The 27113-nt window shown below is 33.6% G+C and overlaps 2 protein-coding genes and 1 non-coding gene across 3 annotated transcripts; all 3 read left to right on the top strand.

Annotated features, from left to right (window-relative positions):
• The first annotated feature begins 8229 nt into the window (after positions 1–8229).
• On the top strand, positions 8230–9179 carry LOC108830011 (nuclear speckle RNA-binding protein B). Its single transcript, XM_018603625.2, has one exon. The coding sequence runs from the start codon at positions 8359–8361 to the stop codon at positions 9061–9063; it is 705 nt and encodes a 234-aa protein (XP_018459127.1). The 5' UTR covers positions 8230–8358; the 3' UTR covers positions 9064–9179.
• A 9539-nt stretch (positions 9180–18718) lies between these two features.
• On the top strand, positions 18719–20400 carry LOC108830010 (nuclear speckle RNA-binding protein B). The gene is made up of 6 exons (XM_018603624.2): positions 18719–18941; positions 19129–19229; positions 19301–19586; positions 19671–19732; positions 19826–19907; positions 20042–20400. The coding sequence occupies exons 1-6, from the start codon at positions 18845–18847 to the stop codon at positions 20140–20142; spliced, it is 729 nt and encodes a 242-aa protein (XP_018459126.1). The 5' UTR covers positions 18719–18844; the 3' UTR covers positions 20143–20400.
• A 4477-nt stretch (positions 20401–24877) lies between these two features.
• TRNAK-UUU (transfer RNA lysine (anticodon UUU)) lies at positions 24878–24950 on the top strand. The gene has a single exon. It is a non-coding gene; the product is annotated as a tRNA-Lys (tRNA).
• Positions 24951–27113: the final 2163 nt, after the last annotated feature.

The following is a 27113-nucleotide window of genomic DNA, read 5'->3' as shown; positions in this document are numbered from 1 at the left end:
AACCAAGGCCCAATGTAAAATCATATCTTTTGTGAATAATTTATTTATACGATTTTAGGTTTTATTCAGGGTTTGTTATTAATCAGTCATATATATGATATATATCTTGACAGAATATACTTTAGGTTTTGAAAAAGTTAAGTATTGATTCATTTTATGTTATTCGTTTGGTTAAATTCGTTCTTTCTTTTTATAAAAAAATAAATAAAATTCTTTATTATTGTAAAAGAATTCATTCTAATAAACAAAAATATTTATTTTTAACCGTAAACATCTTTTCTTGTTGCCTCAGTCGGGGCCAATATAATTTATACGAACCGAACACTAATATTGTAGCTACCATTGAAGAAAAAAAACAATCATAGTACACACAAAATAACTTTGATGTAACGGGTTGTTTCTAGTTTACAGTCATATACTATTGACATTGCTATGAGTCTATGACTGGGTCCATGCTATGTAGAATTAGAGTATTTTGCGACTATTTAATATCTTATGTAAATTGTTTACTATTTAATATTTCGATGAACCGCGTAAGACCTTTAAGATTATACGCGTTCAATCATATCCGAAACTAATTAATTAGATAACAAATGTATTTGTAACTGTTGTTCAGAAAAGTTAGAAGAACTCTATACCTAGTTTAGAAAAGAATAAACATTTTTAACAGAGAAAGTATAAGAATTTTCGAAGACTCTTGCAAGTCCAATCACTTTCCAGCAATAAGTAAGTAAAACAGATTGACCTTGTCATCTAGAGATTCTAGTTTGACCAATATTAAACTCAAAACCAAACACAAAGGACTTCTTCTCCCTCCCTTTGTCTTTTACCGCGTCTACAAAACAACATTGTAGGGCACCTTTTCCAGATTATCATGGTTTTAATTTATCATCTTCGAGTTTGCCACCATAGTTTTTGTTACATTATTGGCTTATTTCAAGTTTTATCAGTTCAACTTTATAAAAACAAGCAATTTGATTTTTAAAGCTAACTGGAATACAACCGAGGCAATATCACTGTTTCTACCTACTTTTGTCATATTCAGAGCAAACATCCCCCCCGTTTTGATATGGCGAGACCAAAATCGACAACTTTTTTTTTCCTTCGTAAAGTCATTCTCATATCTGTAAACTATAGTCTAAACCGTACCAAAAGTTAGATGCAGGGATATCTTAGTTTAATTTATTTTGCGTAATTTTATATCGTTTGGATAAAAACCCGTGATTTTAAATTTTGTAATCTTCAGCAGTTTCATAATCGGAGAAAACCAAGTACATTTGTTGTTTTTAATATACGCTGTCTAACGTGGGTTATGACTTATCACTTGGCATTTTTTATGTCAAAATAATTATCGTCTGCATCAATCCTGAAATAAGCATGCAAATACATATCTGTTAACAAAGAATGCTTGGATTTAGAAGCTAAATTCTAATATCAACCTTTAAATTTTATTGGATACTGGTGATTCTCCCATATTCAGGCACGTATATAAAAATGTATGTAATAATTGAATTATAGCAATTCTTAAATATGATTTTTGTATGTTATATAAGTTTTAAGTTATTTTGTAACTTATATGATAATGAAATAATATTATGTATAATTATGTTCATATCTTAATTAGATATGTGATTTCACATATAATATTTTGTATTATTTCTGATATTTATTTTTGATATGTTGAATTACATCTATTATTTTAAATTAAACAACAATTTTTATTACGTTAAAATTGGATTTTTTTTTAAATTCATGTAGTTCAGTTTATTATATTATATTTGAAAATATATTTGGATTGTTTGTATAAATTGATATATATTGTTAATTAGATTGTATTTACTTTTATCTTAGGATGATAAATATATTTTGTTATGTATAATTTGATATATGTTGTTTTCAATTAAAGTTTTTTAAAAAATGGAAGTGTTTATAATTTTTGTTATAAAAATTCTAATCACTTTATCAAAATATATTTATAATAAAAATAGTATTTATCTTGTTGCAGCCTCACATTTTACAAATTTACTTGATTTTAAAATAATCATAAGTTATAATCTCATTTATGTTGTTTAAAATTATTTGATTAGTAATTATCTGATCCAAATATATTTGTAATAAAAATATTATTATATTTTAGAAAATAATGTTTTAATTATTTTATTTTTCAACTCTCGTTATATATATGTAAGTATATATTTTGAAGTTTGCAGATATTTTATTATTGTTGTTTTAGGAAACATAAAGAATAATAAAACTATAATTCTTTTTTATATAAAATCTATTTTTATATTTTACAAATCTTTCCTTTTTATTATTTATATGCTTTTATCAAAAACGAAATTAAATTAACAATTTAATCATAATTTTACTAAGAAAAAGTAAACATGAAATCATTGTTATTAATGACAATCAAAATAATAATTCTAATTCTTTAAGGTTACCTTTGTAATTAACCATCATATAATAAACGTGAACGCGACACTTATGAAAGTGACTTTTCAAATAATACTATAAATATGTATAGTGTTGAATAATGAACAGAAAAGCTTACTTTGATCATCGACTAAACAGTCGTATATATACATGATACATGTAGTTATCCTAACTATAAGATAAACACCAAACTAGAAGTAGATAATGATGAAATAGAATATGTCGATCATATATATCGGTACATAACACTTCCCCTTGATCGACACATCCGGTTCAGGGTTCATTCATGCTTTTGATGTTGCCTCATTAAAACATTTCCAGGAAAACCCAGTGGGACAAAACCATGGATAAGGAAAAAGAGTACAACACATGAAATCCCCCTGATGAATGCATCACTGAAGATCTTTGGACGATGCATTCCTATCTGGTCGATGAGATTCTTGTAATACTTTGTAATTTCGCCGGCCTTCTGGAACTTCATTTGGACATGGTCAAGACGTGCTCCTTTGATGCTGACCACTCGACAATGGCTTCATGTTCTGTTCGGATGGATGATGCTCAATTAGTACTCGGATAGTACTCGACCAGTACTTGAATGTACCTATATCCTGCGATTAAATCTTTCTCGCAGGTCATCTCATGTCCCACGGTTCCTCTTGTCTCATGGCTTTGCCATACCGTGGATACTTTCATTTTATTATTGACTCAGACATTCTTCTGATCACTATCTCTGGATGATGTCTCATGACTTCTTTCATTTTGTCGTGGATAATGCTATGTTTTTGAAAATATACATGTTAAGTCATGGACTTTGTCATCACACGCCAATATACTCATATATGGCTAAGGTATTGCAGTCTGACATAATGATATGGTCCGGATATGATACTGCAATTATATGGCGTGATCCACCTTATACTTTGGTGGAACTTGGTCGGATCATAAACCTCGACCACTCTTATGATGATTGGTTCCTTTCTTTCTTTACTGATGTATAGACATTCATTAGTCCCATATACTTCATTTGGTACTTGGCCACACGTTTTATGATACTACCATATGCTGGTCGATCTTTCCATTAGCTGCATTACATATGCTGGTCGATCTGGTCGATTCATGATGATACATCAATCAATTCACAAGTATACACTCGGATTTATTGGCTAATTGTACAACAATGGTTTATAATTTGCCCGAACCAATTCACCACACTACTTTCGGTTATTCTTATGGACGATTGGGAAGTATGGAGCCAGATGGTCTTTGGCATGAGAATTAATGGTTCTCTTTGCCTTCCCCTGCGACCATCTCACATTACACCATGTAATTGTGGCGTGCTGATCTCAACTCATACACGGCTATGATTTCTAGTCTCATCATATTCTGTCCAAAATCAATCAATAACTTGTATCATTGAAATCATTGAACCATTGAACCTCTCTTTAGGTTGGTTTGTTATAAACATAAACACAAGGAATTATAATATCCCCTATAAGGATCTATGGACTGATTGTACTAAGTATTTTCTTAGTCTTTCATTATCATTTGCAGCTGCCTTATTTCAGTCCATGAATAGCTTAGAAACAAAACTATTCTATGAGAATTTCCTTTCTCATCTTTATGATACTCTTATCATTTCTTTATCCAGTGATCAATATGCTACTTACTACATTTCTTTCTTACTTATATCCAGACATTTTCGAATTTGTAGTAGCATCCACCACATAGGAGTACATCTCCTTATAATCTGTTCCTTGGTCTCTGTGAGTATCCTTGTGTAATCAAGCCATTCCTTGAATGCTTTAAATAGGAATATGAACACCTTAGTCCATGTCTCACGATTTCTTTTTTTTTTCCCACACAAGACCTTTTTTTTCACTGGTTTTATCTTATCAGATGGTGTTTCTATATATATGGCCAATACACCCATCTCTTTTATAAATCCCCACGGTTTCAATCTTTCAATCTATGAATGCATTCTTGTATTCTCGTGGGTTCTGATCCTCGCTTATATCTTTTAAAACTCAAGTGCTATTTTCTTATGCATCTTTATCTTTTATGTATGTATGTGTCGACACTCTTATGTATGTGTTCCATATTGTTCCAGACATGAACTAATCGATTAGAGATTTCATTCTTACTAAGAACCTTTATTACCTTGTGGTTTGGCGTCCCAAACTACATTGTCTGGTCTCTTAGATGTTTAGCTGCGCAGCCTTATCTCAATGTCTGGTCTGGTTTCTCTTATGACCTCGGATTTGTCATTTCTATGCACCTTTCTTTTACTTTCCGAGGTTCCTTATCTTATGGAACATTCTGGTCTATCTTTAGATTCTATAGCAACTTGATTATGTCTCTTCTAGGACATTAATTTCGTGGTGCTTAAGCTGGTATGACTTAGTCATTCTTTTTCTTTTCTTTTCGGGTCTAATCTGTATGGCATTCTTTTAGCTAGCTTTGTATGATCTTTCTTTGGACGTCTTAAAATCATATTCTCTGGTCCGAGGATCTTGCCAAGACAAGGATGGTTAATACCATTCCATTTTTTAATACTTGTACCAGCTTATTTCTTTCTCCCCCTGATGTTGGATAGTCGGATTTAATCATGCAATCCGTAAACCTGGCCTTAATCTGATCACCCATATTTGGCTCAAGGTTTCTTATAAAATCGTGGGAGAAAGCATTCTCATATCCAACATATATTCCCAATCTTATCTCATCTTCTTATGAGGTTCCATCCTAGACGGCACATATTATTGTGGTGGTCTATATATAATCTCTTAGGATGGTTTATGTCTGGATCATGACCCTTTATCATTCTTAGATGGGAATATCTATGCTCACTTTATATGTCCTGATGCATATTTTTATTACATGTAAATACATGTGTTCCCAAGCATTAGCTAGTGATCTTTGTATCCCAAAGAATTCGGCCAAGTTCTATCATGGTCATAGACCATGTCATTCGGATTTTTAGTGTTGTTCATGGACCACGGGAGTGTCATTTCTCCCCCTCATGAACATGCTAAAAATCTTTTAGATGCTTGGAACATTATAGCCTATTGAGTTTCCCTTGTGTACATGTTACACAACGTGAGATTCTATGGGATAACTCTTTTAAGCCTTTTAAAAAGAATAAAAAATAAAAATAAAAATAAAAATAAAATAATGAACAGAAAAGCTTACTTTGATCATCGACTAAACAGTCGTATATAAACATGATACATGTAGTTATCCTAACTATAAAATAAACACCAAACTAGAAGTAGATAATGATGAAATAGAATATGTCGATCATATATATCGGTACATAACATATAGTATATTTATTTTACTCATAAATGAAACTATTTTTAAGAATAAGACTTATCAAAAAAAATAAAAGGTTCCTCAAATAAAATCGAAAATAATTATCCCTTTTAAAGCATCTCAAAAAAAAAATTCTATAACTTCAAATATGAAGTTTTTTACTCTCCAAAAAGACACTTCAAAACATCAAATTTGAAGTTTTGAGTAGTGAAACTTCAAATTTAGAGTTCACTTTTCAAAACTTCAAATTTGAAATTTCATATTTTTCATTGCATTTTGGTCCTTACATTTAAATATTATATTTATGATTTTTAAATATTTTGTTCTTTAATCTTTTGACCTTTTAAATTTTTATAACTCATAATATTTTAATTTGCTTTTAAATTTTTAATTTTTACAAAAAACTAAATAAAAACTTTAAAATAAGTTTTTTTCAAAACTAGATTTAGATTAAAAAAATACTAGAAAATAAACTTAACAAATGCACTAATTGATCATATATGAAAGTATTACGAAAATAGATTTATAGAATAATGTAGTATTTTACTTGTAATTTAATATTTAATTATGTATTCCAATGTAAAATTATATATTGTACTATGTTATTTTGTTAATTAATATGTCTAATATTTTAATAAGTGTGCTATTAATTTATAAAGTTTTATGAATTTTAAATTAAGTATCATAAATATAAGGTTCATAATATAAAATATAAGCTTTTTTAAGTTAAGTTTGAAATTTTATTTTTGGAGAAGACCAAATTAAAACTTCAAATATGAAGTTTTGTAAATTTTAAAATAAAGTGTCTTTTTGGAGATGCTTTTAGGGTCGTAAATATATAAGAAACCTTTTGGACTTATTTGAGAATTTAAAGATTATGTGTCAACACAAATACATATATTGTTTTTATAGCTTATTGACAAGCTTCAAGGCTTGTGGAAGACACTTATGAAACGTGAACGCAACATTTATGAAACTGACTTCTCAAATAATACTATAGATATGTATAGTAATACACTTATGAAACGATATACGAGAAACGATATACGATAATTTTGTATTTTCCTAAACTCAATAATATTCCGAAAACTTTACCTATTTCTACACTAGCTTCATAACTAAAAATATATCAATCAACTGACACAACCTTATCATTCTGTTTCAAATAATATTGTTTTAAATCATATATAATATTTTAAATATAATTTATTTTTCGAATATAATAAAAATAATATTTGATCTTTATATACAAATTTCAAAATTAAATAACCATCTCTAGATCTAATATAATAAGTATAGTTAAAAGTCAAAGGTGCTGCATTTTAGTGTTTTAATTGTCAAAGAAATATCAAGGAACACACAGTTGAAAAAACAACCATCTCATTAGGAAATAATTACAGTAGCTAAATATGAACGAACAAACAAGCTGACGACGTTCGATTTCATGTTTAAAACATAAAAATATAACCATTTTAGTATGTTTAAAACATATATAATTAAAGAAAACACCTATGCAGAGGCGTGGATCCGATCCTAGTATTCTGTTAAAACATAATCATTTCCAATTGATAAAAGTTTGGTCCAAATATGTATTTCATTAAAAAATTCAATGAAAAATATATCCATCTTTTAAAAGAGTGGGATCAAAATCTAGTTGCTATTAAATCCATCTAACTGTCTGAGAAATTTACTTTACTTTACTTTTCTTTACAAAGAGCCATAGACTAGTAAACAACTATATGTGAGACATGATTCATATTTCTATATCTTAACAATCATTTTTGAATTTTGAAAAGCTTATTACTAATTGTTTGATTTTTGAAAACATTATTATATGAAAACACATTTTCAAACTTTTTGTTGACCACAATTATTTGTTTTTGTCTTCGTATAAAATAGTTTGACAAAGGGAAAATTTGAATTGATTATGGTCCAAGGAAACAGGGTCATGCCTGGGTGAGCGGAACCGTGTAAAAGACCTGTACAAACTAATGCTAAGTCAGCAACAAACTGTCCGATGTGGCACTCATGACCTCTTCTTAGCTTTTGACTTCCTCAAGACTGGACACATTCAAACCCCATTTTATTTGCTATTTTTCATTAAGTTGCAAACAAAAGAAACGCACAAGTAATAATCCATTTTGATATTAAGTAATTTCTTCTATTTACTTATTTTATATTCTAAGATATTAAAAAAACAACAACATGAACACCACCTAGCGGGTGTATATTATTGATAAATCAATTGAATTAGGAAAGCCATAAACGTGGATTAAGAGTAACAACTAGTTCTGGAAGTCATCATTGAAAAGATAGTCTTTTCTAACGACTGGAAAACATTTAACCAAACCTCATCTTGGTAAGAAATAGACATGAACAAACTTATAAAATACAATAATAATAGAAAACTTTTGCTTTCTTCATTTGACTTTTCTCTTCTCCCTTTTTATACACTAGTGACAAATCATATATATACAGGCATTCATGTACCTTCCCAGTTTCCCCCCAATCATCACGTAATCATTTTTCTTCACAAAAATAATCATCACACTCACATTTATATACACATCTCTAGCTCTATTTATTCATAAATTATCCTCTCATAAAGTGGAATCTATGGATAATAGATCGCCAAAATCAAAAGAAATATTGGGGCCGAGACCAACTCCATTGAAAATTCGTAAAGAGTCTCACAAGATCATCAAGAATCCACCATTGGTGCCACAGCCACGACTACAACCACCGGAACCGGCATCACGCCAACTGCACCAGCAAGAACCGCTGCAGTCACAACCGCTACGTGGTCCGGTGATAATATACACTGTATCACCCAAGATTATCCATACACACCCTAATAATTTCATGGCACTGGTTCAACGTCTCACAGGGAAAACATCTACCTCCACAACCTCATCCTCGTCGTGTCAATCCATATTAGCACCAAACAACGTGTCAGCAACGTTAGATACATCCTGCAGTTCGCTATCTCCGGCGGCTCGGTATGCTGTGATGGAGAAAGCTAATGCCTCGAACGAAGTAGGGTTTTTGGGTGGTGTAGAGACCACTGATCAATATCATCATCATCACCATCATCAAAACCGAGCTATTGAGATGCCAAATTTTTACAATACTGGGAGTCTATCTCCGGAACCCACTTCTCTGCCGCTGATATCAGAGGAGTTCGTTTCTACGGTTGCACCACCGAACGATCCACAAGGTTTGTCTGCGTTGTTCAATGACTTTAACTCCATCCTACAGACTAGTCCTCCAAAGCTTCCATCACCTTCCATGGACCTTTTCAACAACTTTTTTGATTCTTGATTGGAATCTTATTTCTATAGTTGAACTGGTTTACAAGTAGTATAGAGGGTGACACATGATGTGTTTTAGATTTTTCATCATTTTTAAGAGACTCTCATATAATTTGAGAGTTTATACTTCTGCATGTTGTGATGATGACGCCATTTGTTAGAATCATATTGGCAACTTGATGATGTGTATTCGTGTTTGGTGGGAGTTTCAGAAAATTTAAACTCTTATCTTTTATGACTCTTGTCCATTCTTAGCTACTATGTCCTCATCAACTATATTCCAATTGGAGGCATTTATTAATTTACCGTTTGTATAAATGTTGTGAACAAACGCGAATTAAACTTGACGAAAGCAAAAGGCAAAAACGTGTAGAATCAAATATCTATTTAGGGTTTTTTATTATTATGTGAATAAATAATCTTACAATTATATACCTGTATTTATAGTAATCTTAAAATCCGATTTCATTTTTTTTACAGAAATACATAATTATCTAGAAAAGGTAAATTTTTTTAAACCGAAAAGGTATACCGTACCTTCCGACATATGCATCTCTTTATATAGCAATGCTTGATTTTCACTAGTGCACAGATATCTAATATATGTCTAGATGCAACAAAGTCTAAAGTCTTTTTCAAAAATTAAACCTAATGCGTGTTAATAAATTGGATGTTGTTGGGTTACATTACATATGGTGGGATTTGAATACCAAATATAGATCGATTAAGATTAAAAGTACTTTCACTGTTTCACATGTTCGATTGACTTTGTAACCAAAAGAGAAGAATAACAATATATAAAAGAAAGTGAAGTTCTTGAGTGCAACCTAGTGACAGGGGTGATCGCAATGGGGTAAAACATGCGGGGCAACTCGGTAAATAAATATGTCTTAGTTGAATTACCCACCGTTAGGTATACATCTTGTGCCGTCGAGCGGGAACCATTTCTTATGACAGACGTCGCACGTTGTATTTCTCATACAGTCATACTCTTTTTCTGATTCTCCAACCATCATGTCTCTGTTTGATGTTCGATCCTAGATGTTCGTCGACTGCAAATATTTTTAATTAAAAAGTACTACTGTATATTGAACATTTACATAGATGAATCCAATGAAAGTTAAATAAGACCAAAAGCGCACATGATATGATGATATCAATGATTCCAAACCATTAAACTTCAGTATCATTTAGTATAAGTGTCTTATAATTAGTCTATCTAAAATCCAAAGGTAGAACCCACTCAAAAATTAACTTATAAGTGGATAAACCAACGAAACTTTATATTGAATTTTTTTATGTTCGTGTGGTGCCCGATGTGGGACGTTGTAACAATACCGTCCTTTTTAAGCAGCAAGTATAGTTTCAGAACTCAAACTTATGAATCACGAACTGGATCAAGTATAAAGAATGCCTCTCTTTATTATATGCTTAAAAAAACTAACTCAAAAACTTAAGCTCTCTAAATCCCTTTCACAACACTTAAGTTATACCACAACTAGGTATCTCTTTATATAGGGATTATATGTTCCTAAACCTAATAGATAAACATGAATAGATAACTCATAAACATAATGTATTTATCTAATTCCATAACTTGGTAGATTTAGGATAATTACTTGCACTTCAAGTAATCTTCAAGTTTAATCCAACATTCTCCCTCATAAGCTTGAAGTCTTTTGTCAACACATCTTGAACTCCTATGAGCTCCCTCATCTCCTTGAATTTAGTTCTCCCTAGTGCCTTGGTTAAGATATCGGCCCTTTGCTCTTGTCCGGGTATATGCTCGACCTCGATCAGCTCCTTTTCTACACACTCTCTTATGAAATGGAATCGAGTGTGTATGTGTTTGCTTCGACCATAAAATACTGGATTCCTAGTCAAAGCAATAGCTGATTGATTATCTATCCTGATGACCACTCGTTCACTCGCACTGCCCATGATCTCACCAAGTAAGTCTTGTAGCCAAATGGCTTGCCTTGCTGCCTCAGTCCCCGCCATGAACTCTGCTTCACAAGAACTTAGAGCAACTGTCTCCTGCTTCTGTGAACACCAAGTAATAGGACTCTCTCCAACATAGAATATATGTCCCGTGGTACTCCTCCCATCATCCTCGTTGACGTTATGACTACTATCGCTGTATCCCATTATCTTAATCTTCTTGGAACCAGTACGTGCAAACGTGATACCATACGATGTAGTTCCCAGTAAGTACCTTAGACATTGTTTCATTGCTGCTCCATGTGATGCTCTTGGCGCCTGCATATATCTACTCAAAACCCCTACACAAAACGCCAAATCAGGTCGGGTGTGGAGTAAATAGCGTAAGCAACCAACGTTCCTTCTATAACAAGTAGCATTGATCTCATCTTCTTCCAAAGCTTTCGAAAGCTTTAAGCCTGCCTCCATTGGAATATGACACGAATTGCAGTTCTTCATGCCTGCCTCTTGTAGTATTCTCAACGCATATCGCTTCTGATTTAAGGTTATCCCTTCCTCGTGTTGATGAACCTCTATCCCAAGGTAATAGGACAGCTTCCCTAGGTCACTCATATCAAATTGACTAGACATCTCCCTCTTGAACTTCCGGATCACATCAATGTTTGTACCTGTGACAAACAGGTGGTCTACATAAACTGCAAGAAGTAGAAGCTCTCCATTTACCTCCTTTCGAAACACGGAAGGTTCTTTTTAACACTTAGTAAACTGCAACTCCTTTAGTATTTGATTAAGCTTGTTGTTCCAGGCCCTAGGCGCTTGCCTAAGTCCATATAACGCCTTCCTTAATCTGTAGACCTTTCCTTCAGATCCCTTGACTACAAAACCCTCCGGTTGTGTAACGTATACAACTTCTTTAAGTTCTCCGTGAAGGAATGCTGTCTTGACGTCAAGGTGGTGGATCTCCCAACCTCTTGATGCTGCTAAACTAATGAGAAGACGGATTGTCTCTATGCAAGCAACAGGAGCAAAGACTTCATCGAAGTCTATACCATACTCTTGAACATAACCCTTTGCTACAAGCCGTGCCTTGTATTTATTAATACTACCGTCTGAGTTTCTCTTTAGTTTAAAAATCCGCTTCAAGCCTATAGCCTTAGCACCGTGAGGAAGGTCTACCAGTTCCCAAGTTCCATTCTTAACAATAGACTGTATTTCTTCATCACAAGCTTTGATCCACTCATCTGCTTCTTGTGCTTCACGAAAATTTCTCGGCTCATGATTTATCACATTCAGAAGCATCTCTCCTTTTCCTCCTCTATCATCAAAATATAATCATCAAGATACTTTGGTGTGAACACCTGTCTCTGAGATCTTCTTAAAGTCAGAGCTGCTTCCTCTTCTTCACTATCACCTGTTTCATCATTCATATCTTGAGTCGTCGGTTCTCTCGTATCTTCATTACTAGTCTCCTCTCCTCTGATTTTATCTCAGTCATCCTATCCATATTAGGAGTATTTTCTTGTACTCCATGGTTCCCAAACTCCCCAATAGTAATCTCAAAGTCTCCTACTCTGTTTTCAATACTAGAGTCTCTGCTCCAGTTCCATCCTTTTGTCTCGTCGAAGACCACATCACGACTTACCACAATCTTACGTGTCTTAGGATCAAGCATTCGGTATGCTTTAGAACCCGGTTCAGTGCCCAAATGTACTAGCAAGCGAGATCGATCATCAAGCTTCTTTAAGTGCTCTGTTTCAACCTTAGTGTAGCCGATGCATCCAAAGACTCGTAGGTGACATAGGTTCGGCTTTCTTCCATTATATGCTTCATACGGAGTCATGTCTGCTAGTGATCTTGTACCAATTATGTTCAAGAGATAAGTTGAATGCCGTATTGCTTCTCCCCAAAGATAGTTAGGAACCTTTTTGTCCTTCAAGATGCTTCTTGTCATCTCTAACAATGTCCTGTTACGTCTCTCTACCACTCCGTTTTGTTGCGGAGTGTATGGAGCCGTAAGGTGCCTCTTGATTCCAGAATCTTCGCAGAAAGAGTTGAACTCTCGTGACACAAACTCTCCACCTCTGTCGGTTCTGAGAGTCTGAATTTTTGCTCTTGAATCTCGTTCCACTACTTCCTTGAATCTCTTGAACCTCATAAATGCTTCACCCTTCTCCTTAAGTAGTATTGACCACATGTACCTAGAGTGATCATCCACGAGTACAAATATATATTTGTTTCCTCTTGCTGTACTTGGTGTAATGGGGCCACACAAATCTCCGTGTATAAGCTCTAATATCTTCTTGGCGCGGTAAGTCGTTGCTTTTGGAAACGCCTGTCTTGCTTGCTTCCCAACCATGCATGATCCACAAATTTCCTTCTCAAGTTTCACCTGCGGTATTCCTGTGACAAGCTCTCGTTGTATCATATATTTCATTGTCTCCTGATTTACATGTCCCAATCTCGAGTGCCACCTAGTACACTCCCCCATTGATGTCGTGTATAAGCATAAGTTCTCCTTTAGACCCATATAAACCTTGTAAAGCCTATTCTTCGACCTAAGAGCTTTTACAAGTAGCTTTCCTTCACGATCATGCATGGTCAGATACTCTCCTTTCAAGCTAACATCACAGCCTGATTCTGTGGCTTGTCCAAGTGAGATGATGTTACTTCTTAAATCTGGAATATAGTACATTTCTGTCATCGTTCTTGGCTCGCCGTTCCGATCAATAAACTCTATAGACCCTTTTCCTTTGATATATATCCGTGAGTCATCTCCGAACTTCACCTTTCCTGTGATAGTATCATCAAGATGTCTGAAATATCTCCTATCTCCTGTCATATGGTTACTAGCACCGTTATCTAAATACCAAACATTGTCTCCACCTGTCTTGGTCTCGTATTTGCTTGGCACAATCCCATCTTCGTTGAGGTAAACAATCTCATGTATCATGAGCTCGTCTGCGTCATGAGTTTCACTCTTGTTTTCCTCAATCTCATGTATCATGAGCTCGTCTGCGTCATAAGTTTCACTCTTGTTTTCCTCTGTTTCCTGCAACTTTAGTAACCGGTCCGGACAGTCAGAGGTGTAGTGCCCAATCTTATCACATCTATAACACATGACTCTCGATGTGTCTCTGCCTCCTCTACCGCGACCTCTTCTTCTACGGCCTCCTCTTCCTCTACTACGGTAGTCGTTATAACCTCGCTGGCTTTGATTCCCATTAGACTCCATGTTAGCATACATTAGTTGCCGTTGGTCATCCTGAGGTTCTTCTTCATCTTCTGTTATGCGTTCCTCATAGACCTTAAGGCGACCAATTATGTCCTCAAAGCTTGTAGTTTTTAGGTCTAGTACATGTTCCAGAGAAGCCACGATGTGTATGTATTTCTTTCGCGGTAGACTTGACAAGAACTTTTTAACCAGTCTAGGTTCATCGATGTCCACACCTAACGCTGCTGACTTTGATGATATCTCGGACAATCTTCCACCAAAATCGTCTATAGTTTCTTTATCCTTCATCTTTAGTCTATCAAACTCATTCATGAGAGTCTGTAGCCGCGCCTCCTTAACCCTCTCTGCTCCTACATGTCGTGTTTTGATGGCTTCCCAAACTTTCTTTGCCGTACTTAACTCCCCGACTTGTAAGATGAGAGACTCTGGTATTGATTGGAACAATAGTGCAACCGCCATATCATTCTTCTCTCCCTCTTCCTTTTCATCCTCAATAGTCTCCCATACTTTGTGTACCTTGAGGGTTATCTTCATGCGCATTGCCCAGACTGTGTAATTCGTTGATGTGAGCATAGGACATTTAATTGATGATGAAGTTCCTCCTTTAGGTCGACCGGTAGCTGCCACAATATCCATCTTTCTCTCCCAAGCTCTGATACCAAATATAGTTTCAGAACTCAAACTTATGAATCACGAACTGGATCAAGTATAAAGAATGCCTCTCTTTATTATATGCTTAAGAAAACTAACTCAAAAACTTAAGCTCTCTAAATCCCTTTCACAACACTTAAGTTATACCACAACTAGGTATCTCCTTATATAGGGATTATATGTTCCTAAACCTAATAGATAAACATGAATAGATAACTCCTAAACATAATATATTTATCTAATTCCATAACTTGGTAGATTTAGGATAATTACTTGCACTTCAAGTAATCTTCAAGCTTAATCCAACAGCAAGATCTCCGACGCTGGTGAAAAGTAGTCGCGGCAACTACTATTTCTGGGTGTATCCCATTATAATCCTCTTCTTTTTCTGTATCAGTGTATCACCAAACATCTACGTCGCTCATTGTATGCAGGGGCGGACCCACACAGGGACTGGGTGTGGCACATGCCACATGTTTACTTATATATATTTCTTATGCAACCAATTGTACATGAAAAATTTTGCAGCTAATTTGGTCATACAGGCTTAAGTGTGCCACAACCACTCCAAGTTCGAAATCTCTGTATTGTGTTTTTTTATTTCCTTCTGAAATTCATCAGAAAATGGCAAATATTCTTACATCCCAGCACACAAATCAAACATCATAATGCAGTCTCTTAACTGATGCTTCTATCTTAATTTTCTCTACACATCTTTAATTACTATTCCATAAAATATTTTATTTTGATTTTACACCCTAAAACTATTCTTTTATAACTGTTTTATTTTTTATTGATATAAGAAATTCTAATTATACCACTTGATTCTACTTTTCAAATTTACTTTATTTTTAAATGACTATTTTCATACATATCTCAAATTTGTGATAAGATGTCTAAACTAACTCTTTCAAAACATTTATAAAAAATACAAATTCTACCTCATACCTTAAACACTAAATCATAAACAATAATCCACAAACCTAAATGTTCGGGTATTCAAGTATTTTTGAAAAATGGTAACCAATTTATAGTATTTCAATCATTTTAAATATTTTTTTAAAAAAACTCATAATTTATTAGAATTTAACCTTGACAATTATTTTAAATTTATTTTCAATGCTTAAGGTAAAATATTAAAACTAAAAGGAATATTTTTATACAATGAAATTACCGTGTGCATATATTATTTTATGATATTATTGAAAATTGAATAATTACAACTGCAAAAATTTATCTTCCTTATATTTTATTCATTTTAAGAAAAATTAATGACTAATGTTTTGTAAAAAACTAGTTTAATTTAATTTATTAAATTATATTTAATACAATATAAATTTATATTGTGCCCCATGTTATATTATTTTCTGGATCCGCCCCTGATTGAATGTCTTAAGAACTAACTGCTCTGATATCATTTAATACACTTTAATATATCATTTAGTATAAATACCTTTCAATCAATTATCTAAATTATAAAAACAGAACTCACTCAAAAGTTACAGTGAAACCTCTATAAATTAATAATGTTGGGACTACACCAAAATTATATTTTTTTATTAATTTATAGAAATATTAATTTATCGAAATATTAATTCAATCAAAAATTCAATTTGAAACTATAAAATTATATTATTTTATAGAATTTTTAGTATATATTAATTTATAAATTATTAATTTAAAGAGGTTATACTGTAGTTTGTAAGTGAGAAGACCAATAGATTATTATGTTTGTGTAGTGGCTGGTGGCTGATGTGGGACGTTATAACAGAGAACCATTTGGTTATAATTAAAGAGAAATTTTTTTTTGCTACATCTTTGATCTGTATTAAACATGAAGCGAAAGAACAGTAAATAGTTAACTAGTTTCCACAGCTATTTTGCTTCTATTGTTAGGAGGTTCAACTTAGATATAGTACATTAGCTAGTAGGGAAGTTCAACTTCCTGAGCTTCATTGGCTGATTTCTGGAGCGGTTATCCCTGGAGTTTACATCGATCTGACTCAGCCTATCAACCTATTATCCTAAAACCAAAACCATGATTTTGTTATTATATCCACACAAGTGATACAATTTATTGATTCAAGACTTCATTGGTTTGATTCATATTGTCTGCTATACTTGTGGGTGGGGGGAAGTGCTGTGAATAATCTCCTTTTAGATGAAAAAAACGCATGAAAATTGCCTCTAAATATAAAAATAGGAAACATATCTTTCTTCACTCAACAAATCCCACTAAATAAATATTCTACTACATAATCATCTAGAAAATATCATACTAAATTCTTTAGTAAAATCTTAAGAGTTAATCAACTTGTCCACACGTACCACTTGACACTTGAACGAGTTATGACTATGTACAAACTCCATATACCAGATTACCCAAAACAGAAAATTCTCGGGCATCTCCCAAAATCAGGGAAAAAGTTATTTTTCGACCCAAACATTTTGCGTCGTGTGTTTTTATACCCAAACAAATTATAAGTGCAAAACTATACCTGAACTAAGAATTTATTTAAATTTTCGATTCAAACTTATATCCGTAGCGTAAATACCTACTTTGACTAACAAACCGTTAGTCAACTGTTACAGCAACTAAAACAACGTTTAAAAAACTACACTTGCTAGGGATCGAACAATGGTCCCGCGGACATAAAGCATTTTCACTTACCACTGAGCTACAACACATCAATTGTTTTATTATTTGATTCAAACTATCTTTATTTTTATTTGTATATTCTAAAGGAAAATCTATTTTTATTTACAAATTTATTTACTACAAATTATAATTGCATCAATAAATTATATATTCAAGTTTTAACAGTCTTACAGAACTAAATAAAACTAAAATGATATTTAATAAATTATTAATCTAATTAAAAATGACATTTATCATATGCTTATCTAATTTTAAATATTTAAATTTTAAATATTAAAACATTTTAGTTTATAAATTTAAATATTTAAAATTAGATAAGTATTTAAGAAATGTAATTTTAAATTAGCTTGAATAATTTATGAAATATCATTTTAGTTTTATTTAGTACTGTAAGACTGTAAAAACTTGAATATATAATTTATTGATGCAATTATAATTTGTAGTAAATAAGTTTGTAAATAAAAATAGATTTTCCTTTAGAATATACAAATCAAAATATAGATAGTTTGAATCTAATAATAAAACAATTGATGTGTTGTAGCTCAGTGGTTAGTGAGAATGCTTTATGTCCGCGGGACCATGGTTCGATCCCCAGCAAGTGTAGTCTTTTTTAAAAAAATTCCATTTTAAAACGACGTTCTTTTAGTTTCTGTAACGGTTGACTAACGGTTTGTTAGTCAAAGTAGGTATTCACGATACGGATATAAGTTTGGGTCGAAAATTTAAATAAATTCTTAGTTCAGATATAATTTTGCACTTATCATTTGTTTGGTAATAAAAACACACGACGCAAAATGTTGGGGTCGAAAAATACCCTTTCCCCCCCCCCCCCAAATCATTGTTCTTGTACTTCTCCAACTACAAAGAGAGATTCAAAAAGACCAATTAGAAACAAAACAAGAAAAGACAAGATAAGTTAGAGAAACCAAAAAGAAGTCATCTTTTTCATACCATACCAGCCACACACTGAATTAACGAGTCTAATCAAACCCATAAATTGAAAAATTACAATTTCTTAAATCACTTGTGCTGCTTATAGTTACAAGGCAGACAGAACTAGTTATCCAAGTGAGAAGGAAGAAAAGGCCTTTTGGGAATTGGGCCAACAAGTGTACGAGTTTAAAAGCCCGTTAACATGGAACCAGAACAGACCGGGTGAGTAAAATAACGGGTCGGGTTAAAGCGAATGAACGAGACACAGAAGAAGAAAATCGAAATTGAGAGACAAGAAAGCAGCTGGCGATCGAAATCCTTTTCCTTTCTCTTATAAATTGAAATTAGGTATTGCGATTGTTTCCGTCTTCGTCCATGGCGGATGGGTACTGGAACCAGGAGAGACACCACCAGCCTCCGATGTCGTCGAACTCCCACGGTGGTCCTCTCAAACGTCCCCGTTCTGACTTGGGTATGAGCTCGTTTCAGATTTTCATGTAGTGGCGGCTGACAATTGAACATCTGTTATAGGCTCTTTAAAGATTGCTTCTTTGCATTGCAAACAATACCTCTTCTTCTTCTTACTGAACATATTAATGTTGTCTGTATACAAAGATTCATACAGTAACATAGTTATGAATGTGTGTTGTATTATTCAGGTCATGATATGCATGGTTACGTGTCACGGGATGAAGATCGAGGTAACCCTCAAGATACAAGAACTATTGGCTCAGCTTATGACCTCTACCTCCAGAGTGTGGTACGATTCTTTACTCACTTATATGTTTCGTCTGACAAACTGAGATTCTTCCTTTTTTTTTTTTTTTGTAGCAAACGCCTTCTATGCCATCTGAAGAAGTTGGTCGGTTTAATGGTGTTGGGATGGGAAGACGAGGAAGTGACAGCGTGATGCCTAGTCAGTCCATGGGTGAGCTCATGTCTGGGCGTGGTGGAATCCTGCCTCCAGATTTTGGGTCAAATGGTCGAGCTTTGGGCTTTGGTCAACAAGATTTAGCTGGTAGGCCTAGCCGGGAGCTGCTTCGTCTACCTCCAGATGCATCCAACACTCTTTTTGTTGAAGGACTTCCTTCTAATTGCTCAAGGCGGGAAGTATCTCGTATCCTTTTTTTCTATTATTCCTTTCTAAAGTTTCTTACACTTGTATGTTTGAGCTGTTCGCTGTCCTTAACTGTATGTTTAGATATATTTAGACCCTTTTTGGGATATAAAGAAGTGAGACTTGTGACCAAAGATTCAAAACAAGTAAGATCCTCTGTTTCCAACTTGGAGCATTGTTGAAACCAAATCGTCCTGGAGTTACATTAGGTTTGACTTAGTAAAGGTTTTCTTATGCAGAGGAATGGAGATCCTATAGTTCTTTGTTTTGTTGATTTTGAAAATCCTGCATGTGCAGCAACTGCTCGTACCGCCCTGCAAGGTAACTGAGACTCCTCTCTGCTCCTGAACTTCGGATTGTTTGGTCCAACACATATTGTTTTCATGTTGTATTGTTTCTTTTAACTGATGTTACTATTTGCATTTTATTTTTTCTTCTAAATGATGTTTCTACAGGCTATAGAATGGATGAAAATGAACCTGATTCCAAGATTTTGCAAATCCAATTTTCAAGAAACCCAGGTCCAAGACCAGGGCAACGTGGAGGAAGGAGATGATGGTGAGTCAGTGTCCTTAGGAGTACTCTCACTCAAAGCAATAGAGATGTATGATAGACACAAATGAGTTTGATTGGAATCTCAAGTCTCTCTCACACCCTCTCGTTTTTTCCACCACCTTGATAGATTTAGTGCATCATGATCTTACTACTGCTATTTATCGAGCCCAAAAAACTTGTTGCAGTCCTTTCCTTTGTATGTGTGGGGATGATACGATATATGATTTTGATAGTGTCCTCAAGGGATTGCATTTGTTCATATTACAGAATTGGGACATAAACCAAAACAGGGGCTCATGTTAACTACCATCTTCTTCTTAACTACCTACGATTGAGTTTTTACATCGAACATTAGTTAATACTTAATAGTTAATTAAAAAAAACTTAATTTGAGATTTTTGTTGTTATTTTGACTCAAGTCAAGTGCGTTTGCAGCTTTTTCATTGTGAGGCTATGGTTTTCTTTTCGACTGTTTGCTTTCTTTGATGTTTATGCTTAGTGTATACTTAAAATTTAGCATTTTAGATAAAAAAATATTTGTTGATTTTAATGTAAACTAAACTTAACTAAACTATAAGCTTGGCATTTGTGTTTTGAGTTAACAAAGAAATATTTCTAAAAATAGATGATCCCTTTTATATTTTTAGATATCTGACACGGTTTCTTAAACATTAAGCACTGTTAAAAAAGAAAATTAAAAGCCAAGACTGGTTTTAATATTAAGAAAATGTTTTCTTAATATTAAAACGGAGGGAGTAATACTTTAATTTAATATTACATATTTTTCAAAATAAAAACATTATTACCAATACACCTAACCATATATCAACCAATAGAAAAATATAATAGAGAATATTATCAATAAATTTTGTATTGAAAACCGAAAACGACATTTATTTTAAAACAAAAAATTTATTCTAGAACGACAAATAATTCGAAATAGAGGGAGTATTATTTTGTATCTTTATGGTAAAAGAAAGTTATGAGCTTCTAGAGAGGTTTTAGTTGCTTTTGTTTCCTCGTAATAAAATAACAATTATTTAAAAGTTAGAGCTTTATATCTCGGATGTTAAGGTTCTAATAAATAAACAACTAGCAAATGAATTAAGAAATCGCATAACCATATAATTAAAGTAAAACCAGTGACATTTCCATATCATTTGGTTGACCAAAACAGTCAATACAGATGGCATCGGCGATGGACTATGAATAGAGAGGTGACAGTAAGAGCATATTCGATTTCCAAAGAGCAGATGCTTTTGTTCGCGTCCGACTATATATTTTCTTTTGGCTTTTTCTGGTGTTCATGATTTAATCATCGAGAAGCCTCGTGTGCTCCTGTCCACGTTTTTTTTTTGTCAACATCTGTCCACGTTAAAAAAGCTAACAACGTACATATCAATATTTTTCTCTTTTGTTTCTTTTTCATCTTTTACAAGCAGTAGATTGCGACTTTTTGCAACGAAATTTGATTATTCAATAAAGCTGATCTTATATATATGTTGCACATGTCCTTACTCCTTGTGATATGATTGGTATATTGGATCAAAGCCTTTAAAATAAAACACTACATATATATTAGGGTAAAAATTTTAGTGTCCGTTCTAAAAGAACTAAAAAAATACGTCCTATGTGTAAAAATAAATATAAAGTTAAAATACTTCAAAAAGTTCAAGTTAAATCCAAGGAGTTAAGATGGATAGGATTAGGCCTGAGCGTTCGGGTACCCGTTGGCACTCGGATCAGATTTTTCGGATTTTCGGATTTTCGGGTTTACGCTCCTAGGTCCCATAGTAAAATTTCATTAGTACGGGTCGGGTTCGGATAATAACACTTCGGGTTCGGTTAAAAATTATATTGCGTCCTAAAATCCATAAAGTAACCATATATCATTCGGGTTCGGGTTATATCGGTTCGGTTCGGATATAACTAAAGTAAAAAAACAAAAACTTAAAGAAAAACATAAAGAAAAACAACTAAATTAATAAAAATTAATTTATCACAATAAAATTGCTAATATGACAATAAAATGTTAAATCAAGTATGAAAACAAACATTATTTGTAAACAATATACATTATATTATAGAGAGTAGACTTGTTATTCCAATGAACAAATTATAAATTACTTATTTATAACTAATTGTGTACTTAAAACATTTTTAATATTGTTAATATTTATTATTATATATCATATTACCACGAATATTAAATTTAATAACTAAAATACTTATATATATATTTCAAAATATTTATATTAACTATTAGTTTCGGGTTTTTCGGGTTACCCGTTCGGGTTTGGTTAATAACACTTCGGATTCGGATATTTTTTATACCACCCTACAAGACCCGTTCGGGTATTTTTACATTTCGGGTCGGATAACGGGTCGGGTTTTTCGGTTTGGGTTCGGTTCGGATTTCGGGTTCCGGATTTTATGCCCAGGCCTAGATAGGATGATAACAATAAATCAATAATGCGGGGCCAAGATTATAAGTAAATAACCGGGTCTCGTGGTCTAGTGGTAAAGGAACCTCGGCTGAAATGCTTGCCATCACGAGCTCGAGCTCCGACCACAGCGGATTTAACATGGTTTCCTTTTAACCTCCAGGAATTTCTTCGCCAGTTCCGGTTAGATGCGGTGGAATAGTCGGACTAAGTGAGAGGTCCGGATACCTGGATTATCAGAAAAAAACATTATAAGTAAATTGTCTATTAGTTAAATCTTGACTTATTCTTGGGTTCACCCCTAGAGTGAACCTAGAGGTTTACCCAACCAATAGGAATCACTCATTTCATAATTGATATCTTTTAAAAAAAGAAACAAAATATTATCAAGTTATATTATATTTTTAAAATAAAAAATGTTAAAAATAAATAAAAATAGTAATATATGCTAAAAAATATTTTAACTCCGTCATCAAAACGCTAAACTCTAAACTCTAAACTAAAAACATTAAACACTAAATCTTAAAAATATCAAATCCTTAATCCTAAAAAGAGTTTAGGGATTAAGATTAAGGGTTTAGTATTTTTAAGATTTATTGTTTTAGTGTTTAGTGTTTTTGATTTAAAATTTAGGATTATCCAAGTGTTTATGATTTATCCAAGGGTTTAGGGTTTAGGGTTTAGATTTTAGGATTTAGGGTTTAGTATTTCGATGATGGCGTTAAAATATCTAAATTTTTTTTGCATATGTTAAAAATATTTTTTTTAAATCATTTTCTGTAACTACTATTATTTTTATTTGTTTTTATTTTATTTATTTAAAAACATAATATAATTTGACAATATTTTGTTTCTTTTTTTAAAAGATATCAATTGTGAAATGAGTGATTCTTATTAGTCGGGTGAACCTCTAGGTTCACTCTAGGGGTGAACCCAAGAATAACTCCTAAATCTTTCTCACGACTTGCTGAAGGTTCTCGATAAGGATTGTATTCACATCATCATGTACTGCAAAAGTTGAAATAAATGGTTTTCTTCTCCCAACAATGTATTGCTTTATTTTCAGAAAACAAAACAATGTATTGCTAGTTTACAAAAAAAAAAAAAAAACAATGTATTGCTTTTAGCCACTGGTTTGGAAGAATATGTTAATTAATAGACGTCACTTTAGATAATTGATTCACTGACCTGATAATAATTTAATGACCTGTTTGAATATAGCATTATATAGAAAGATATTCTTGGCTCGAAGAAAGACTATTGTTAGGAGACCTAAAGGGATTATGCATTCATTCATGATTGAGGGAGAAGAGACAAGATGTTAAACAAAAATTATATAAGTACATACTACTAGTGTTATAGATAATTCATGCAAGTGGATTGAAAAGTCTATGTTCTTCATTACCTAATCGACATTATTATATCGTTCTGTTATGATAGTATACATAAATTAATTACCGATTAGAGTGGTTCCAAAAGGTCTTACACTGGACAAGACAGGCTTAACTACTTTCTTCAATATTTTGTTTGGGCACTCTTGTATCTTTAGAAGTCGCCTGGAAACAAAGACATCCACAATTTGTCATAATGTGAATTTGAAGAATTCTAGCTAGTGTATCAGTTACCATTACATATTTGATATAGCACTATATGGACATTTTACACAAAACAAAGAGTTGTATAATATAAATACTTTACAAAGAAAATGGGATTAGAGCGAAGCAAATCATGACGTTTAGCCGTTTAGGGACCAGATATTGTGTATAAACAAGGGGAATTTTCAAAAATACCACTTTCAAAAATACCACTCGCTCTAGTCCCGTAACCATTCGTAAGGAGGGGGCGGTGGTCGAATGAATAGAATGTCCGAGTAAGGAGAACTAGCCAAGCTTCTTCACAAGCGAAGGAATTGCAGCCTAACCATCTGTGAGATCGGAGACTTCGAGAGGCTCTGACGCCCTCTTTAACGCCACTCTTTCCGAGTCTCGGACATGAAGCTTACGATTGATTTTGTTAGTGAGAAGCTCAGTTCCGCTTTAAGCCCGACAAGCGGGTGGTTTGGTTGGTTGTTGATAGAGGACTCGAAATAGCTTTATTTGCACCGTTCCCTTCTTTATCGAATAGGGGTTCCTCCGTCACTTCAAATTTGACTAGGGATGAGAACCAGAGAACGCTCTCCACTAAGACTCCCGTATGATATGCAGGTTAAAGCTCCCGTTTCAGATGCTGAAGGCTCGTTGAGACCTCTTCTCTTTTCCGCACCAATCTTAATTGACTACTACATCTTTATTTGGGTGTATAGCTCAGTTGGTAGAGCATTGGGCTTTTAACCTAATGGTCGCAGGTTCAAGTCCTGCTATACCCAAACCTACCTTACCACTATATAGTCAAGATGCGTAGTAGCGTTCTAAGATCACTGAGGGGAAGGTTGGTCATAAATTTGGAGAGTACACGGAAACTCAGACTTTCGAGAACAAATATTGGACCGGGAAGAAAAAAGGGAACTACTTGAGTTTTTAAATTACATTTATTTGCTTCATTCAATTCCAACTATTAATTTGTTTCAAATTAAACAAAACAAAAACATCAGACTGTATGTTACTCCATTTGTTTCATTATAAGTGTCTCTTTAATATTTTTCACAGAGATTAAGAAATTATATAATAAACTAATATATTACTATTTAACGTATGACTAATTAAATGAAAATGATTTAAAGTAAAATCTATTGGTTACTCAAACTGGTAAAAAAATATTTAATGTATAAAATTACACTGAAATTGTAAAATAACATTTATTTTGAAATAAAATAAAAATTCTAAATTAAATAACACTTATTATGTTGAAGTTGGGTATTGAGAAAACTAAAGGGGAAGGATTTTACTTGGGGGTTCCAGAAGTTTTCTATGTTCTAAAGTCTCCATCCTGAGCTACATAAAGGAGAATATGAAGCACAAAGTACATGGGCGGCAAACTAAATTTGTCTCTTTAGGAGGAAAGGAAGTTTTGTTCAAAGCAGTGGCAATGGCACTCCCGACTTACACCATGGCATGTTTCCTAATTCCAAAATCAATTCGTAAACATATCATATCCCTCATGTCTGAATTTTGGTGGAGAAACAACAAAGAATCAAGGGGCATATGCACTGGAAAAGCTGTGAGTCCTTGTGTAAGCCAACGGCGTGTGGAGGGTTAGGGTTTAAAGACTTGGAAGCGTATAACATTGCTTTATTGGGGAAGCAATTATGAAGGATGATGTCTAATCACGATTCTCTCATGGCCAAAGTTTTCAAGAGCAGATATTTCAAAAACTTTGATCCGTTGAATGCATCTCTTGGGTCTCGACCGTCTTTGCTTGTAGGAGTATCTTTGCAGCGAAGAAATTAATCCAGAGAGGAGCCAGAATAATCATTAGAAATAGAAGGCATACAAAGGTTTGGCAGGACAGATGGATTGGTAAAGAGCCGGCTTCAATGGTTCATTCGATGATGTGGGATGGGAACCAAACGCGACGCCCTGTATCGGACCAAATGACTGTGAGTGAGTTGATGGATCAGAGTGAAAGAGTTTGGAATGAAAATCTGTTGGAGTGTTTGTTCACAGAGGAGGTGAAAATAAAAATTAGACAAATCATCACAGCTGGAATGAGAAGTAAGGACACATACTCCTGGGAATACACAAAAACTGGTCACTACATAGTTAAGTCAGGATACTGAGTCCAAGTGAATGTTATAGAGGCAGAAAAAGATCAAATGGAACGGCTACAGCCTAGCTTAGATGGACTTTATCAACAAGCATGGAGCGCAAACACGAGCCCAAAGGTCAGACATTTTCTTTGGTGATGCATTACTAATTCTATTTCAGTAGCAGGGAATATGGTGAAAAGGCACATAGCCAAAAACATGAGCTGCAGTAGATGCACATACGGGGAAGAAAACATAAGTCATGTGCTCTTTCAGTGCCCTTATGCGAGATTAATATGGGCACTTTCACCGATTCACCCTCCTCCTTATGGTACATGGTCAAATTCTATCTACACTAATTTCCAATGGGTCTTAAATCAGAAAAAGAATTCCTTAAAAAAGAGGTGGAAGAAAGACTTGTAACTTGGTTTTTATGGAGAATTTGGAAGAACATAAATGAATTTATTTAAAGGTAAAGACTATGATGCTCCTGCAACAGTATATAAAGCCAAGGAGGATGAGCTGGAATGGAAGAGTAGAGAAGAGGTCAAAAGTGCAGAGGTTAAAACAGTGGAAGAACTTGTACAGAGATGAAAAACACCACGACCAACATGAATTAAGTGTAATACTGATGGTGCCTGGAAAAAGGATACAGGTGAAGAAGGCATTGGATGGGTGGCGAGAGGCCATCAAGGAAATCTGCACTGGAGACAGAAGCCGAAGCTATGCGAGTGGTGCTTGAGACTGATTCCATGGCACTGAAGAGATTAATCAAAGGAGAGGAACCGATGTGGCCGAGAATGAAACCCCTGATGTAGGAGATCTCTATCTTGATGGTAGAGAATC

The sequence above is a fragment of the Raphanus sativus genome, chromosome 6 (assembly GCF_000801105.2).
Source record: "Raphanus sativus cultivar WK10039 chromosome 6, ASM80110v3, whole genome shotgun sequence".
Classification (NCBI taxonomy): Eukaryota; Viridiplantae; Streptophyta; class Magnoliopsida; order Brassicales; family Brassicaceae; genus Raphanus; species Raphanus sativus.
This window is presented reverse-complemented; position numbering and strand designations above follow the sequence as displayed.